This window comes from Leptodactylus fuscus, chromosome 9, assembly GCF_031893055.1.
Source record: "Leptodactylus fuscus isolate aLepFus1 chromosome 9, aLepFus1.hap2, whole genome shotgun sequence".
Taxonomy (NCBI): Eukaryota; Metazoa; Chordata; class Amphibia; order Anura; family Leptodactylidae; genus Leptodactylus; species Leptodactylus fuscus.
The window spans coordinates 28,384,146-28,399,563 of NC_134273.1; the positions used below are offsets into that span (position 1 = coordinate 28,384,146).

The following is a 15,418-nucleotide window of genomic DNA, read 5'->3' on the forward strand; positions in this document are numbered from 1 at the left end:
GTTCGCTGGGCTCACGGCGTGTTCTGATTGGAGGACGTCTTGTCGAAGGGCGACGTCTTGTCAGAGGACAGTGGCAAGATGGCGGCGCTGAGGAGACTGATCTGCGGGGGGAAGGTGAGGAGGGAAAGGGGTTGTTTATGGCTGAGTGTGGCGGGTAGGCTGTGACTAACCCTCTCCTTGTGTCTCTACAGAGTCAGGTATCCTTGTTCCTCCGGAGAGAATTCCACAGGAGCCCGCCTGCCGCCCTTCAGGTATGGTGACCCTCAGTGACTGAACACAAACCTGACCTAACAGCTAGTGTGAACAGAGCCTTACTGGTGTTCTTAGTAATCACGTCATTTTCTTATCTGCTGTGACCAGAATGAGAGTTTACATATAATGTGTTACCATAGGCAATACCAATGTCTAAATAATGAAAACTGGTTTTTATTCCAAAATTCATAGAAATCTGATCTACCCGCAGCACGTTATATGAGGAGATTTGTGTATAATGATATGGGAATAGGTTAGTAATAGTTGATGTAAATCCCTGCTTTCTGTATGCTTAGGAGTCAAGTGGGTGGTCCTTACTCTTGGATTGACTCCACCCACTGGACTCTCTACTCCACTGTGAGCAGGGATTTACATAAATTTTTTACAGGACTGGGCAGCACGTTTGATGTTTGATCCCATTCCTGGTCATTGGTGTAATTGTACAGCACTATGATGGTGCAGGTTACGGAGCCGTGCCCATGCCATCACTGCTAGTGTTCTAGTGTATTATACAGACCATGAACTCTTTAGATGCCATAATCAGTGCTGGGTAATCAGAAATGTAACCACCAAAGTGGTGGCATGATGATGGTTAACTATGGCAGTCTAACAATGCCAAGCATCATTGTCTATTAGGCGACATGCACACAACCATCGCCGGGCCCCATACACTGAGGTCAGTGAGTAATGGCTGAAATGGACCTGTCCTGAGCTTTGTCTCATGTTCACGGCCACATACACAGGACCATGAAAATACACGGTCATGTGTATGAGGCCGTAAAAATGAATGGGTCTGTCTTCTAACCTTGACAAATCTATGGCTAGTACACTGATGGGTGTGTGCATGAGGCTTTACACCCAACCAGAGAGATTAAAGAATAATCAATTTTTTCACAAAGTCCTTTTTAATGAAAAAATGCCACATGTGTAATGAACAGTATAAAATAAAATAACAAAAATTTACTTGAGCTAACCGTCTACTAGTTGTGGCACATACTCAGTATTACCCTTCTTCTTTTATGGGGAGGGGTGGAAGTCAGGTGTATTAGAGCAGTGGTGGGACACGGCAGTTTGTAACACCGGAGACGCCTTCTGTGCTCCAAATTGCTCATTTGCAGATTCTGAAATAAATCTCGGCAAATTTTGCAAATTATCATGGGGGAAAAAAAGCATTGCATTCAGGTGAGCCCGACCCATCTAACTGTATTGTTGGTTTAATCTGCTTCATGCCAGAGTCCTCCCTGCCAGGTCAGGGACACACATTGCCACTGTGAAATTGCCAGCGGTTAACCTAGCAATGTATTGGCTGTCATTCAACCAACCCCCATCCACATATTGTAGAAAAAAAACACAGAGCACTGCGGGCTTTGAACACGCTGCATATTTGCCTGCAATTTTTACCAATGCAAAGATTTAAAGCCAGGACAAGCCGCATCTGGCAAAAGCCAGTTGTTTTTTAGCTGGCTTTTGACATAAGCGACTGCGGTGCAGGACACACCAGAGCGCACCTGACGTGCATGGCCCAGGCCTATTTAAACGCAGCAAAAAATCCAATCCCAAAGACATCATGTCGTGAGAGCAAATTCATATCCCTAGTCTAGGGATCAGCAACCTTCAGCAGCCGTAGAACTACAGTGCCCAACTTGCTCCATTCACTTCTATGGTAGATCCAAAGAGAGCAGAACCAGTAGCCATTCTAGGACTTGTAGTCCCACAGCACCTGGAGTGCCAATGGCTGCCTGTCCCTGGTCTTGTCTGAGAGGACAGAGGGGCGGCTGAAAATACAGACTGACTGCAGTGTCTTCTTTACTCAGGTTACATTTGTCCTCCAGTCACCTCTGCAGACATGTTATAACTATATGCACAGGCTTCATTTACTACATAGTGTCTATATAACATATGCAGGGCTTGCTAGTCTCTTCCTTCTGGTGTTTGCTATCTATATATTCTATTTTGCTTGTTTCAGGTCACCGTGCGGGATGCTTTAAACCAGGCTATGGATGAAGAGTTAGAAAGAGATGAAAGAGTGTTTCTGTTGGGGGAGGAAGTTGCTCAGTACGATGGAGCATATAAGGTACAGTATGTCCTGGACATTGGGCGGTGGGTTTGTATGTGAACCCTGAAATGTGGCCCTTCCTGCTGGAATCACAGTGGCTCTAATGCTGCTTTCCACCTTGCCTTGCAATCCAGTGGTGACAATCCGGAGCATGAGCTGACATGTAGTGGGCTGAAAATAGATGGTGCAGGTCATTTCGTGCTGCAGGTTTTTATTGCGTTTTGTGGATGACGTTTGGTGAGCTGTCATCCGCTCAGCTGGTACTGTACATTGTAGCTGTGACGACATCCCACTTGGATATATTCTTACTGTAACATAAGGTTTTAACAAACCCATGCAAAAAAATCTTTGTGGTCGTATTTAAAATCCATTCATTGTCTATTCTTTCTGTAGATTTTATCCTTTGCAATGCAACAGAAATCCATATAAACCCACAGTCATTTTGTTTGTAAAATGTGGATTTTATTATGGATTTAACCACTACTTACACAGTCAGTACACAACAGATTGGATGTCGGTCAATCTCATGATTTTTTTTTTTTTTAAATCTATTTATTAAGTACTTTAGACACTTCTACTGATGCTGACTCGCAGGTTTTGTTGCAATGTTCTGACAGAAACTAAGCCAACTAATGGGTGATGTAAATCTGGGGCAGTTTAAGACTGTCTAGACTAAGTTTGCACTCTCTAAAACTTACAGTATTGGTAAATTCGCCCTGTTGTGTTGCCCTGTTTCTGCCTGGAAGTGTGTAAGAACTTGAGAACTGTGTCCATCAGATTGAGTCCAGACACATCACACAGAAAAGAGGAATCTTAATGTTTAGTTTTTCAATTTATTCAGAGGTCTTCAGGGCTCCCCAGTAGGTCATTGTTTATGGACTGAGATATCTCCTGTGTCCTCTGCCAATTCTGTGAGACTAATCTGCATTACCGTTTGGATACTTGAGTAAATGGTTGACTTTTCTTTCCACTTTTAGGTCAGCAGAGGTCTGTGGAAAAAGTATGGTGACAAAAGGATTATGGATACCCCTATCTCTGAGGTATGAGCCCCCCCCTTTTTCTTTTTTTTTTTTGATCTTTTTCATAAAACTAGGGCTGTGGCTTCTAGTTGTAACAAAGTCTAACATTTCTGGATGGCTGTCACAGCCAAAGTCATTGTGTAGCCCTAACCTGAAAGAGGCAAAACCAATAAGTTGTCAGACACTGGCTATACAGTATGGATATAGGATCCAGGAAGAAAATGTCATTTTGAATTGTTATAAATCTCCCTAAAGGAGAAAGGATTGTAAACGCCGCGGCTGTAGTTTAATTCACCATCAGATGTGTGAGAATTATAAAAAAAAAAAAAAAAATGTTTACCTCCATTTATGGGAAGTTCACCAGGCAGGAGTCTGAGCCTCCTTACTCGAGTCCTCTTCCCTTCCTCCCATCTCTTTTAGGCTAAGTACCCATAGGGCGACCCACAGCTATAAAGCGCTATGGGAAAAACCACAGTGAGAACGCATTCCGGTTCTTCCAGCAGCACTTTAAACAGAAAGTCTGCGGAGGAAAACTCGGCGAACTTTCTGTTACAATTATATCTACGGGGAAGCTGCCAGCATTTCTGTAGATATAATTGATATCCTACGATTTCCAAAACTGTAACGGCGTGTCGGCGCTGTGGTTTTTACCTCAAAGTAGATATGAGATTTGCATGTAAAAGTCGCGATTTTTCCCGCAACGTTTCCATCCCATGGGCCCTCGGCCTTAAACAGCCTTTTTGAAGTTTATGGCTCACTTACCTCTTTAAAGGGAGTCTGTCACCAAATCCCAGCATATTAACCCAGCCTGCAAATGGATAAGTTGGGGTCGCCTTAATTAAATGTAGTCGATCACTTTGCCCAGCCATTCCACCATAGCTCTGTAGTTGCTATGACCTACTTACAAATCCTACCTTCGTTCAGAGTCCTGTGGATGCTGTGAAAGATGTTTTATTCATTATGTAAGTTAGACTTTGCAAAATCTCGCGTATGCACTAGTAATGTTGGCGTGTACGAGGATAAGTGGCTCTGCATGTGTGAGCATTCGAGGCACATTCTGTGCAGGCTCTAGACTTTGCTGAGCACACGATGACGGTACAGCAGTGGGACTATCATTTCCTCCTGGCCAGGGCGTGGACAAAGCTGTACATGGGCATGTTTTCAACAGAGAAAGCTTGTTATAATACAAGTGCTATAGGGGCTTGTTTAATTGGGGAAGGGGGAGAGGCATTGTAATTTCTGGCTAATCCACCATGTTGGATAAAACGCCCCCCTTCCCCTTAATAAATATCTAGCTTCTCTTCATTTATCTTGCTTTAGAAAAAAAAAGTTAAATACATTTTCCACTTTTTTTTTTTTTTTTTTTAGATGGGATTTGCTGGGATTGCTGTTGGTGCTGCTATGGTAAGTTGCTTGTTCATTGGTGCTATGTTTTGCAAAGCACAAAACACAGCCAAACAATTTTTTTTTTTATTTTATTATTTTTTTTTATGTATAGGCTGGCTTGAGGCCAATCTGCGAGTTCATGACATTCAACTTCTCCATGCAAGCTATTGACCAAGTCATTAACTCTGCTGCTAAAACCTATTACATGTCAGCAGGCCTGGTGCCTGTCCCGATTGTGTTTCGGGGGCCAAATGGTGCATCAGCTGGTGTGGCTGCCCAGCACTCCCAGTGCTTTGCTGCCTGGTATGGGCACTGTCCTGGATTAAAGGTACTGAGCCCCTGGAATGCTGAAGATGCTAAAGGTCTTCTGAAAGCTGCAATTCGAGATGATAACCCAGGTGAGTAAGCCGAGGCTCTTATAACAATCCGCCTGTAGCACTCTTGTGTTTGATCCATGCTTAGCTGTCCTGGTTTTATTTTCAGTGGTGATGCTGGAGAATGAGCTGATGTACGGCGTCCCCTTTGAACTGTCTGAGGAAGCCCAGTCAAAAGATTTTGTTGTTCCTATTGGAAAGGCAAAGATCGAGCGACAAGGTAAGTATTTTTGTGGAAGAAAAGAAAAATTAAGACGGAAATTTCTCAGGGCAGGTTCACATCTGCACCCCGGTCTCAGCTTTCATTTTTCCGTCTTCTGCCGACAGGAGACGGAGACCCAGCAGACAGTGTCCGCCCGTGAGCGTCTTCTGGTCTCCGTAGCAAAACCCCCTTTTGTTTTGTTTTTTTACCGGACACAAAGTCCTGCATGTCCGACTTTGTGTCTGGTTAAAAAAAAAAAAAAAAGTTTCACCGCGGAGACCACAAAATGTTTACGGGCGGACACTTAGCAAACTCATTCAAATTAATAGGTTTGAAAAGTGACTGCAGGTGTGATCCCGCCCTCACTCCTTATGTGCCAGTTTTCTGGGGATGCCCAGCCCTGACAGGTTTATTATATATCCGTTACTGGCGGAAATGATGCCTGAAGTCTGTACATTTCAGTGCAGGTCCCTTTTTCATAGTTAAGGTGCATCCATCCGTAGTGTGAGGGTTATCAACAGCATTGCCCTAAACACCATCTTTAATAACTCTTCCCCCCCCCCCTCCCAATCCTTCCTCCAATACTATGGATGTGATTCATTCCCACCTTGAATTTTTGTTTTAGCCAAAGAATATGAACCTTTTGGCTAGGTCTAAAGAGTCACTTTGGTCACATAACATGAAAATTGCAATGTATTTTTGTTGCATCACACCTAGTGGTTGTCAATGTGGTCATCTGATGACTAGTCATCAATCAATGAGATGTACAGATTGGTTATGTGTGTGTGTGTATATATACAAATATATATTATTATTATTATTATAATATACAAAATGTATAAGGCTGTTGTTGTTTTCCTTTCTTCCAAAACAGGTAGTCAGATTACCCTGGTTTCCCATTCGCGCTCTGTGGGGCATTGTTTAGAGGCTGCCAGTGTGCTGGCCAAGGAAGGAATTGATTGTGAGGTAAATGGTTTATAGATCTGTGATATTGAGTCTGGAAATGCAGCCGATACACAGTATATCCTGATCCCAACCTTTGGCTGGTCTTAGCCATATGATATCTGTCACCAGTATAATCTGCTATATCAATATGATGGTATTATTCTTGAATCTCTGCATTTTAAGTATCTATTAAATAAGATATTTATAAGATTTTTACAAATAACAATTAGAGACTGTTGGGGGGGGGGGGGTTCCTGTCTTTTATATCTAACAGGTGGCTGCTGTGTATCCGATTGTATAGACATGCAGTGGGATATGTCACCCATAGGTACCCATGGTAAAAATAGATTATATACGGTTATATCTGAAGAAGTTAAAGCGCTTTAACTACTTAAGTTAAGATTCAGTATTATTGCACAGAGACTGAATAAACAGTCCATACTTTTTTGCTTCCTGCAGTTTTAGTACCTATACCCACCATGCAGTGTATAGTATTCCATATTGCAAGTAAAAAGGTGACTGAAGCCCCCTGGATAATTCTGGCATATACACCAGGAGTTTTTCCCACTGTATATACCAAATTTAGGCCCTACATTTTGTTGTAAATCTTGTTTTCAAAAGAAAGTCATAGAAATATAATAGAAGCCAAACTGTCCTAACTACCCTGGTGTCAAATTGTTTTTGGATTAAGGTAATCTGCACATTTTCCTTTAGGTTATCAATTTGCGCACAATCCGGCCTATGGATACCGAAACCATTGAAGCCAGTGTTGTAAAGACAAACCATCTAGTGACAGTAGAAGGAGGGTGGCCGCAGTTTGGCGTAGGAGCTGAAATCTGCGCTAAGATCATGGAAGGTAAGTCACAATAAAAATATGCAGACATCTAATATATTCAGGCAACAGTGCTAAAATGTCCTCGTTTTCCTTGGAAGTAAAGGTTTTACTGGTGTAGCTGTCTTCTGAATGAGGGGTTTTCAATGAGGACCTTTCATCAACTTCCACAGGTCCAGCTCTTTACATCATTTAGTAGAGAAAGTTCCACTGATTCCTGCAAAGTTGGAGTTTTTTTCTCTAGCCTCTATCATTGGTGCCTGATATTTTATTTAGGCTCTGTCAGGAGGGCGGTGTCATGGAAGGAGCAGCCAAGGGGTGCGATTCTGAGCTCTGACACTGGCTGCCTTTGACTGACATCGTGCCCCCTGCCTGACACCACCCATACAGCAGGTCGGGCACCAAAATTATCTGCGCTGGTAACTCAGGAATGGTGGGTGCTGGAGAGGAAATTGCATCTGTGCTGGAATCAGTGGAGTGGCAACTATCAAAGGATGCTAAGACACGTCCCTCCCCAGCCTTCTCCATGTGACCGAAGCTTTACCTCTTAACATCTCTAACTCTACCTTACAGCTACTTCAGTGTAACTTTCATTTTAAGTAGAGGAAGCGCTCCCTCCGTAATTTGGGAATTCAGCTGTCGTCTTCTTCCTACTCCACCCTTTACTCAGTACCCTCGCCTCTTTAGTGAATTACGTTTTCTTTTAGATAAGTGGCGCCCTCTCCAATTTCCCTCATAGGTCGCGTTACTGCTGTTAAAATGACCCTCCTCCCGAAGCTTCTTTACTTTTTTTTTTGAATCGTTCCCAGTAGCTGTCCCTCGCTCGGAGCTACGTGCCCTTCAAAAATCCATCTTCCCGTTTATCTGGAATGGTAACCTCCATCCATCCCTGCTCAGTGATGCTATCAGGCAAAGGAGGGGGTGGGGGTACCTTCACGGCGGGCCTGGTATCGGGCATCTTCAGGCTTCTCTCCTCCCCTGAGGGACAGGGCCCCCTCCCTCCCAGGTATATGGTTAAGTAGTCTGGGGTTGTGAACAGACAGATCTCGCCTGGGCAGTGGCAAATTATTTGGTCTCGTGTGGCCAAGTCCGCCACATATATGACTTTCTGCAAGATCCAGTATAAGTTGCTCATGCACTGTTTCCACACCCCTGCCCTGCTCCATTCCCTTAACCCTAGCATTCCTGCCTATTGTTGGCACTGCCGGGTAGAGGTGGGTTCACTATGTCACACCGGTCCGCAGCTCTTTGCTCTTGTGAAAGATGTCTGTAGTATGGAGTATTTTCTTAATCATACAATGGAAGCATTTCATGCTGTATGGTCACCCTGGAACTCATACAGTATACGGTATTTTACATGGTCTCTGACCCCTTCCCCTTTACCTCCCCCACCTCCTTTTCCTTTGTTGTCTCCCCCATCCCCAGACTTATTTTTTTGCCATTGACTGATTCGTTACATACAATTTTTCTTTGTTTATTCCGTTCACGTTTGTCATTTTATGTATATTATAAAAAAAATTTCAATGAAAATTAGTTTAATTTAAAAAAAGGTAAGAAATAAATACATCTTGGAGATGCAATGCCACTCTTGTACATGAATGGTGTCTTGTAGCTTCATCTCCTTTAATCCATCCCTTTTGTTCTTCTTTTCTCTACCAGGACCTGCTTTCAATTACCTGGACGCTCCTGTATTCCGTGTGACCGGTGCTGATGTCCCGATGCCTTATGCCAAGATCTTAGAAGACAACTGCATACCACAAGTGAAAGACATTATATTTGCAGTTAAAAAGACCCTTAATGTAATCTAGGTATTCACTTCAGGGGTAACATGTCCTTTTAAACCATATGTCTTACCATCCGTATCCCACATCTTCTGGGTAACGTCTGATTTTATTATGTCCTTTCTCATTCTCTGTTGTAAAACTGACCCATGTGGTTTCCTGTAAGAAACATTTGTCACGTATCCACAGTGTGGGTAGTAAGTGTATGGTCACTGTAGGGGAACTCCTCATTTCAGGACTGCAGGGGGTACAAGTCCCCTGTGTGAATGGGGCAGTAGTTATGTGACACCTCTATATGACTGATGGAGCACTGCACTTCATTTCCATCTGTCTCATGAATGGAGCCATGATCACATGTGCACCACTGCTCTATTTAAACAGGGGACCCTCACTTCGATGACGGCTAGGGGCGTGCTAAGCCCTCAATGATCATAGACTTATCACCTGTCCTTTGGGTAAGTGCCAAATACTTATTATGGGAAAACTCCTTTAAGACAAAACCAGGAGATGATCTGTAGCCGATGTCTCCTGAGCATATGCAGTCAAGACACTCCACCCAGTCTGTCACGTATTGGAGACATGTTACAAGGCTGACAATATTTATTAGTAGAAACTCCTCAGCTGTATACAAGGAGGACACAGACAAGGTCGCTTTGTATATTAATAAAATCTGAAATTTATTTAGTTTCAGGGATTCGGTCATTTTTCTTTTTCACCCCCCAACATCTGTCAGCGGTTATTGTATAAAATGTGTTCATTTCTTTTAGGGCTAATGTCAGTCATAGGGGGCATTACAGGGGCCATCTTACCTCTAATAGTCACAGGAGCCAGTGCCACCTAGTGGATCCACAGCAGACCAGGCAGTGCCTGATTTTACCCGCTTTTTTTTAAACATTTACTGTATTTCTAAGCCAAAACCAGGAAAAGGTCCCATAGTGTGGAAGAGCGATAACATCTTACAGTATACTTTTTTGGTTTCTATGTTCTATTTTTGGTTTTGACCTAAAATTACTGTAAAATAACTGACCATATTTGTGGTCTGTCCTGCCTGTGCATACACTGACAGTACTCTGCCCTGTAATAGTGTAATCCACATGACTGAATATACAGACCTCCAACAAACTCAGTCTGTCTCTTCCATGAACATACGGATTTGTTACACACATCAGTCAGCTTGTTGAAGATGCTGTTCAGATCATTTTTCATATGTCCATGTGAATCGGGCTAAAGGATAAAACGAAGTGGGAACATAGAGAGGATGTAAAGGATAGTCTAGAAGGGCTTCTCACATTGTAGGCCCATATAATCCTTTCACAGCTGAGGGTCCAACCACTGGGATCATCAGAACCTCTGAATATGTCTTGTAGTCCCACAAAAGTGAATAGATCAGCGATCGGTCGTGCACATCACTGCTTCATTCACATACATGCTTGTTGTACACTTTTCTTGGGATCTCAATGGTCACACAGTTATCCCCCTTTCGTGTGTACAGGATTATATACAGTATCGATGGACACCTTTACATCACAAACTCACACAAGGCCAGAGATTGGGTTTATTATTTTTAATAAAAATATGACTGAATATACATTGTATTACTGAGCCCAATAATCAGACACAAGATCCCTCTGAAAACAGTTTTAAAGTGCAAAAAAAAGAAATGAGTTTCTTGCGATTCACCAGCTGTACCTTCTATAGTATCACAATCTCTTCTGCCCGGATCCCACCATGGATTTTGGTAATATAAGTGAACAATGTAAACATTTGACTGTCCTAAAGGAAATGTAAAATGCTAAATTTATTACTCATGCTAGGAGCGCGGGTGCCATCTTGGAATGTATTGTGTTATACTGTTGTCCGATCATCAATATAGTGTCAGTTATGGATATAAGAGAACTTTCTACCCACTGAGGCAGCGTACTAGTGCTACCAGCAATGAACGGGGAACCACCAAAGATGAATGAAGGTCAGTGAGGAGTGTCTTATTCTTGGCCGGCCCTGCAGACTTGTATATTATGTATATGGGCACCTTGTGTATGGGGGTTTTACTCCAGATAGATAGTCTATGGACAAGACTGACGCTTGTTAAATTCTATGGGGCAGCTTGTATTAAGATTGGCATATTGTAATAATGGCCCCAACTGGTGCGGGGAACAAGTGATTTATGAAGACGTTCCGGTCTCTTCTTAAGTCATGTGCACATCCCAGCGCCAGAATCGATATCTATGCCAGTCAGGACCTGTATAGATTTCCATTATAACTCATGTCAGTTTTTAGGGTCTCCAAATAAATCTGATCTATGTTAAGTTAGAGAAGTGACATGAGCTTGGTGTGTTTGGGCACAGATATACAACATCTAATGGATAGGTGTTTGCCACAAGTTGTCATCCATCACTTGAAGCCACAGCACGGCTCAGTGCCTGCCCACATTGCAGGAAATGTTTGTATACTATTCTTTTTAAAGAAATCTTTACCTGGATATGCCAGAAATGTCAGTCTGGTCAGTGGTTGCCAAATCCACATGTACCTGCTCCATTCCCTTCTATACTGAAATTAGTCTCACTTGGCAAGAGTGGAGTCAGCTCCTGGCTCTAGCGCCCCCTGAAGGTAAGCCATAACTATTAAAGACTACAGATATTGCCCACAGGTCCCACACTATAGAGTATGGGATGGTAAAGGAAGAGACTTCTAGCACAATATATCACCGTGAGCCAAGACGTCCCAGTCTTCAGACCAGATTGTATAGTAAATGCAGGCAACCTGTGGTCCAGACCATATATGCGTATGTAAAGACCATTGTACCTTGTCTGTACAATGGTTAAACCAAAACCAAACCCCCTATCCAAAACACAGGTCATTTGTGCATGTACAATCTCATTCTAACTTTCTGGCTGAAGCCAGTCCTATACCAGGATGTCTCAAGAAGCAGAGCTTTGTTCTATTAGGAACGGCAGCTGACAATCTAAGACAAGATGGAGGGGTGTGTGATTAGACGCACAAGGCTCTGGCTAAACCTAGATTTTCACGTCTTGCCCCAGATGTGCAGGCTGACAAGACATTATGTGACTACTCTCGCCTGCTCCTGCAGAATCATTCAGTTACTTCCTTAGATCTCCTGCAGTTAAAATGTGACCATATTACAGGCGCAAATCCGACCCCAACTGCATGTCATCACACCCCCAGTCAGGGCAGGATTTACACCCACCGGAATTTGGTATTATGGATAATCTATTAGAATGAAATCCCAGGTCCTGCTTTGTAGGTTCTTGCTGGGCATGATGTGCAGGGCCCTGACATGGTGGCAGCAAACACTGACAACTCTTCATGCCACAGATGACATGACCCAGTAGGTGACTTTTACTCCCTTATGTGTTTTGGCATATCCTAGTGTAGTATCTCCCCCAAATCCCCTTATTAAACCACAACTATTGGAGGGTTTGGTTTGCAAGGCATGGGGTGTATCTGGACACAGTGACTATATACCAGGGACATAATAGGAGAGCTAGGGCCGCTATTTTCTTACCCACACCCTTCCTAAAAACATAAGGTGTTTCCTTTAATAAACTCCCGTTATAACGCATGTGACTAGAGGACAGGCTAGGTTGTATACATCCACGTTCAGCTGATCCGGGGGGCGCTGTGGTCGTTTGTCACGGCTTTCTTCAGCCCTCCTTTCTTGAAGGACTTGATGGAACTGAGTAAGGCTCCACGGTCTGTACCATTAACAGAGGGCAGGGCCGATTCAGATGGCACATCTTTACCGGAAGGAGAAAGAAGCGCCAGTGGTGGCGGGGGAGGAGGAGGCGGCGGCGGAGGAGGGGCTGCTGGTATCGGAAACGTGGACGTCCCTGAACAAAAGAAAACAAAAATTAGTCTTGAATTTTATCAATAGTTTTTTGTTTTATACAGCGTCAAGTCTAAAGCCAGAGGTTCTGTATTTCATTTTGGTCAGAACCAGGTTAATGTAATCTCAGATGGACATGACTGATGGAGATGGAGATTCCCTTATTCAGGCTTTGTCCGCCGCCTCCCAGTGCAGAGAAGGCCAAGCAGTGCAAAGTGAATAAAATAGCTTAATATACATTCCTGGACCTGGCGCAGACTGCAGCATAAAAAATATGCTGGTATCAGTCTGAAATATCTTGTCTTCTGTGATGTGAACTTGGGGGGAAGAAAAAAACCCAAAAAAATAAAGATCTTTCCCACAAAAAAAATGCATTGGGTGGCCACAATTTAACGAATCCGATTACATGGGACTACTGAATATGCAGAACTTACCCTTAGGCCAAGGCCCTATGTTGTGAAAATGCAGCGTTTTGACCTCAGGGGAAATTAGGGAAAAAAAGTGCCGTATTTTTCCCCCCTTGCTGTGTCTACATGGGGCCTCAGCCACACGACAACAAAAACCAAAGTTTTTCTGTAAAGGTAAAAGTGGTTGTAAAAGTAAACCCTACAACGTCTACCTTCTGCTCAATCCACTCCTGGTTCTGACTCAAAAAATTTGCAAAAAAACCAAAAACACCTCTGCTTTTTCTGCATGGTGTAGCCTCAGTCACATTGCACATTAGACAGCGGAATATCCTTAAGAAACCCATTATGAAGAAGAGCTGGGTACATATCTGTCACGTGCCTGACACCGGAGCGCAACATACACTTATTTCAGCCTATCTATAGGTGGCGACACATGGCAAAGTGTACATAATAAAAAAAAACCCTACATATAAGACCCAACAACCCCATCTCCTTATTCCATAGTAGTGCACTAAAGGAATTCTAGCATTATAATACCCTGGTTATAACAAGAAATACACATAGGAATAGCCTTAAGAAAGTCCATTCTTTTGTTACCTTGATTATTCTGATCCGCGCTGGCGTTCCTGAGAAACATCTTCTTTCTTCCTTATGTAAATGAGTTCTCACAGCTCTGGGGACGTCTTCAGTGCTGCTTGAAATCTCTCCAGACGGCCTCAGTCGTCTTTTCTTCATCCAAAATCGCCGACGGACATGCGCAGTCAGCACTTTTGGACGAAGACGCGATGGGAGTGCTGAGAAGAGGCGGTCCGGAGAAGACGACAGAGGCCATCGCTGGAGTTTTCAAGAAGCACTGAGGACGCCCCAAGTGCTGCGAGAAAACTCATTTGCATAAGGAAGAAAGAAGATATTCCACATGAACGGCGACGCGGATCAGAATAATAAAGGTAAGAGAAGAATAACCTTTCTTAAGGCTATTCCTACGTGTACTTAGTTTACAAAGGGGTTTCTAGTGATAGAATCCCTTTAACCCAACAGACCTGTATCACTGAATACTTGTAGAAATTCTGTACTATGGGGTGGGGGTAAGAGGTGATTAAACAGGTTTAAATGAAGGTCCATATTTCTCTCCCCAGAGACAGTGCCACTCTGGTACACAGGCTGTGTTTGGTATTACAACTCAGCCCCATGCACTAGGACAGGTGCGATGCTCTTTCTGGCAAAATGATAGCAGCCAAGTTCCAGCAGTGATCAATTTGTCAGGAATGGTAAAACAAAACACATCACTGCTTCCTGTACAAAATAGCGCCACATCTGCCCATAGGATGAGTCTGGTACTGCAGCCCAGCTCCACTGAACAGACTGGGGCTAGGCTTCTTACCATAGGTGTGCTGCCATTTTTTAAGCTTTAACCTGTACAGCACGAATAATATGCACAATATGCAGAACTCGAGGTAAGGTGACATTTCTAAAAAAACATACACATCTGTTTTAGCAAAGGAAAAAAAAAAACACAAGATGGTAAACAGGCCTAGATCAGCATCGAGCACCGTCTGTCCTTTCAACACCTCCAAAATCTACAACATTGCAGACAACTTGGAGCCACAGCAAATTGCTGACTGTCTCCTTAAGATCCTGAATCAGTGTAATAAGGAGAAAAGCACAGACTGATATACCCCGGGCCCGTATGGTTAACTATTAAAGCACCAACTAGAAGTACATGCTGATATAACACAAGTGTCATGCCGTCTCTGCAAATACAGTTCATTCCACGTTTTACTGCAAGTAATAATAATATCCGTCCTGTAAGAAATCTTCATGGTTCTCAAGAGCTCCGCTTAAATCTCAATAGGAACCTTCACAGTTTACGTTTAGACTGAAAATCAGTCCTGGTCACGGGTACGTTGTTGGTACAGGATGGTCATGAACCCTGCACATGCGTGTCCATCACATGACCAGGACTGAAAGCTCCAAGATTTTGAAAAGTCATCAATATACAAAGCTGCAGAAATTTCATCAACAAGTTGTATTTGCTAATATAAGTGCCCTAGTCCCAAGATGGTCCCAAAGTGCCCGAGTTCTGCGCAGTGAGACACTCCACAATCCCTCTCCTTGGCGTGATGACTGCAGTGTCCGACCCGCAGACCAAGACAGCCATTATTTATAAGGGAGGGGCCGAGGAGAAGTTGTTAGGGACCACAGTGAGAGGAGTGCGATGGGTTAAAACATCTGTTTTCTCAGTCACTGCTGCGATCGGTCTCTAGTGCGCTCAGTATGTTTTCAGGGTCAAATCTACCACAGACTTGTTTTAAAAGGGGGG

At 43.4% G+C, this 15,418-nt stretch overlaps 2 protein-coding genes across 4 annotated transcripts in view; one reads left to right on the top strand and one right to left on the bottom strand.

Annotated features, from left to right (window-relative positions):
* Positions 1–9,527, top strand: PDHB (pyruvate dehydrogenase E1 subunit beta). Its single transcript, XM_075287918.1, has 10 exons — positions 1–114; positions 192–251; positions 2,219–2,326; positions 3,286–3,348; positions 4,696–4,731; positions 4,826–5,111; positions 5,197–5,307; positions 6,164–6,255; positions 6,949–7,090; positions 8,726–9,527. Exons 1-10 carry the CDS (start codon positions 79–81, stop codon positions 8,872–8,874), a joined length of 1,083 nt encoding a protein of 360 aa, XP_075144019.1. The 5' UTR covers positions 1–78; the 3' UTR covers positions 8,875–9,527.
* An 869-nt stretch (positions 9,528–10,396) lies between these two features.
* PXK (PX domain containing serine/threonine kinase like) overlaps positions 10,397–15,418 on the bottom strand; it is a 47,060-nt gene continuing 42,038 nt past the window's right edge. The window contains exon 18 of one of the 3 annotated variants that reach the window (XM_075287911.1): positions 10,397–12,695. In XM_075287911.1, the coding sequence (XP_075144012.1) occupies positions 12,466–12,695 (230 nt within the window). In that variant the 3' untranslated portion in view covers positions 10,397–12,465. The remainder of the gene's footprint in view (positions 12,696–15,418) is intronic. The other 2 variants (XM_075287912.1, XM_075287913.1) reach the window with 2 other exon arrangements.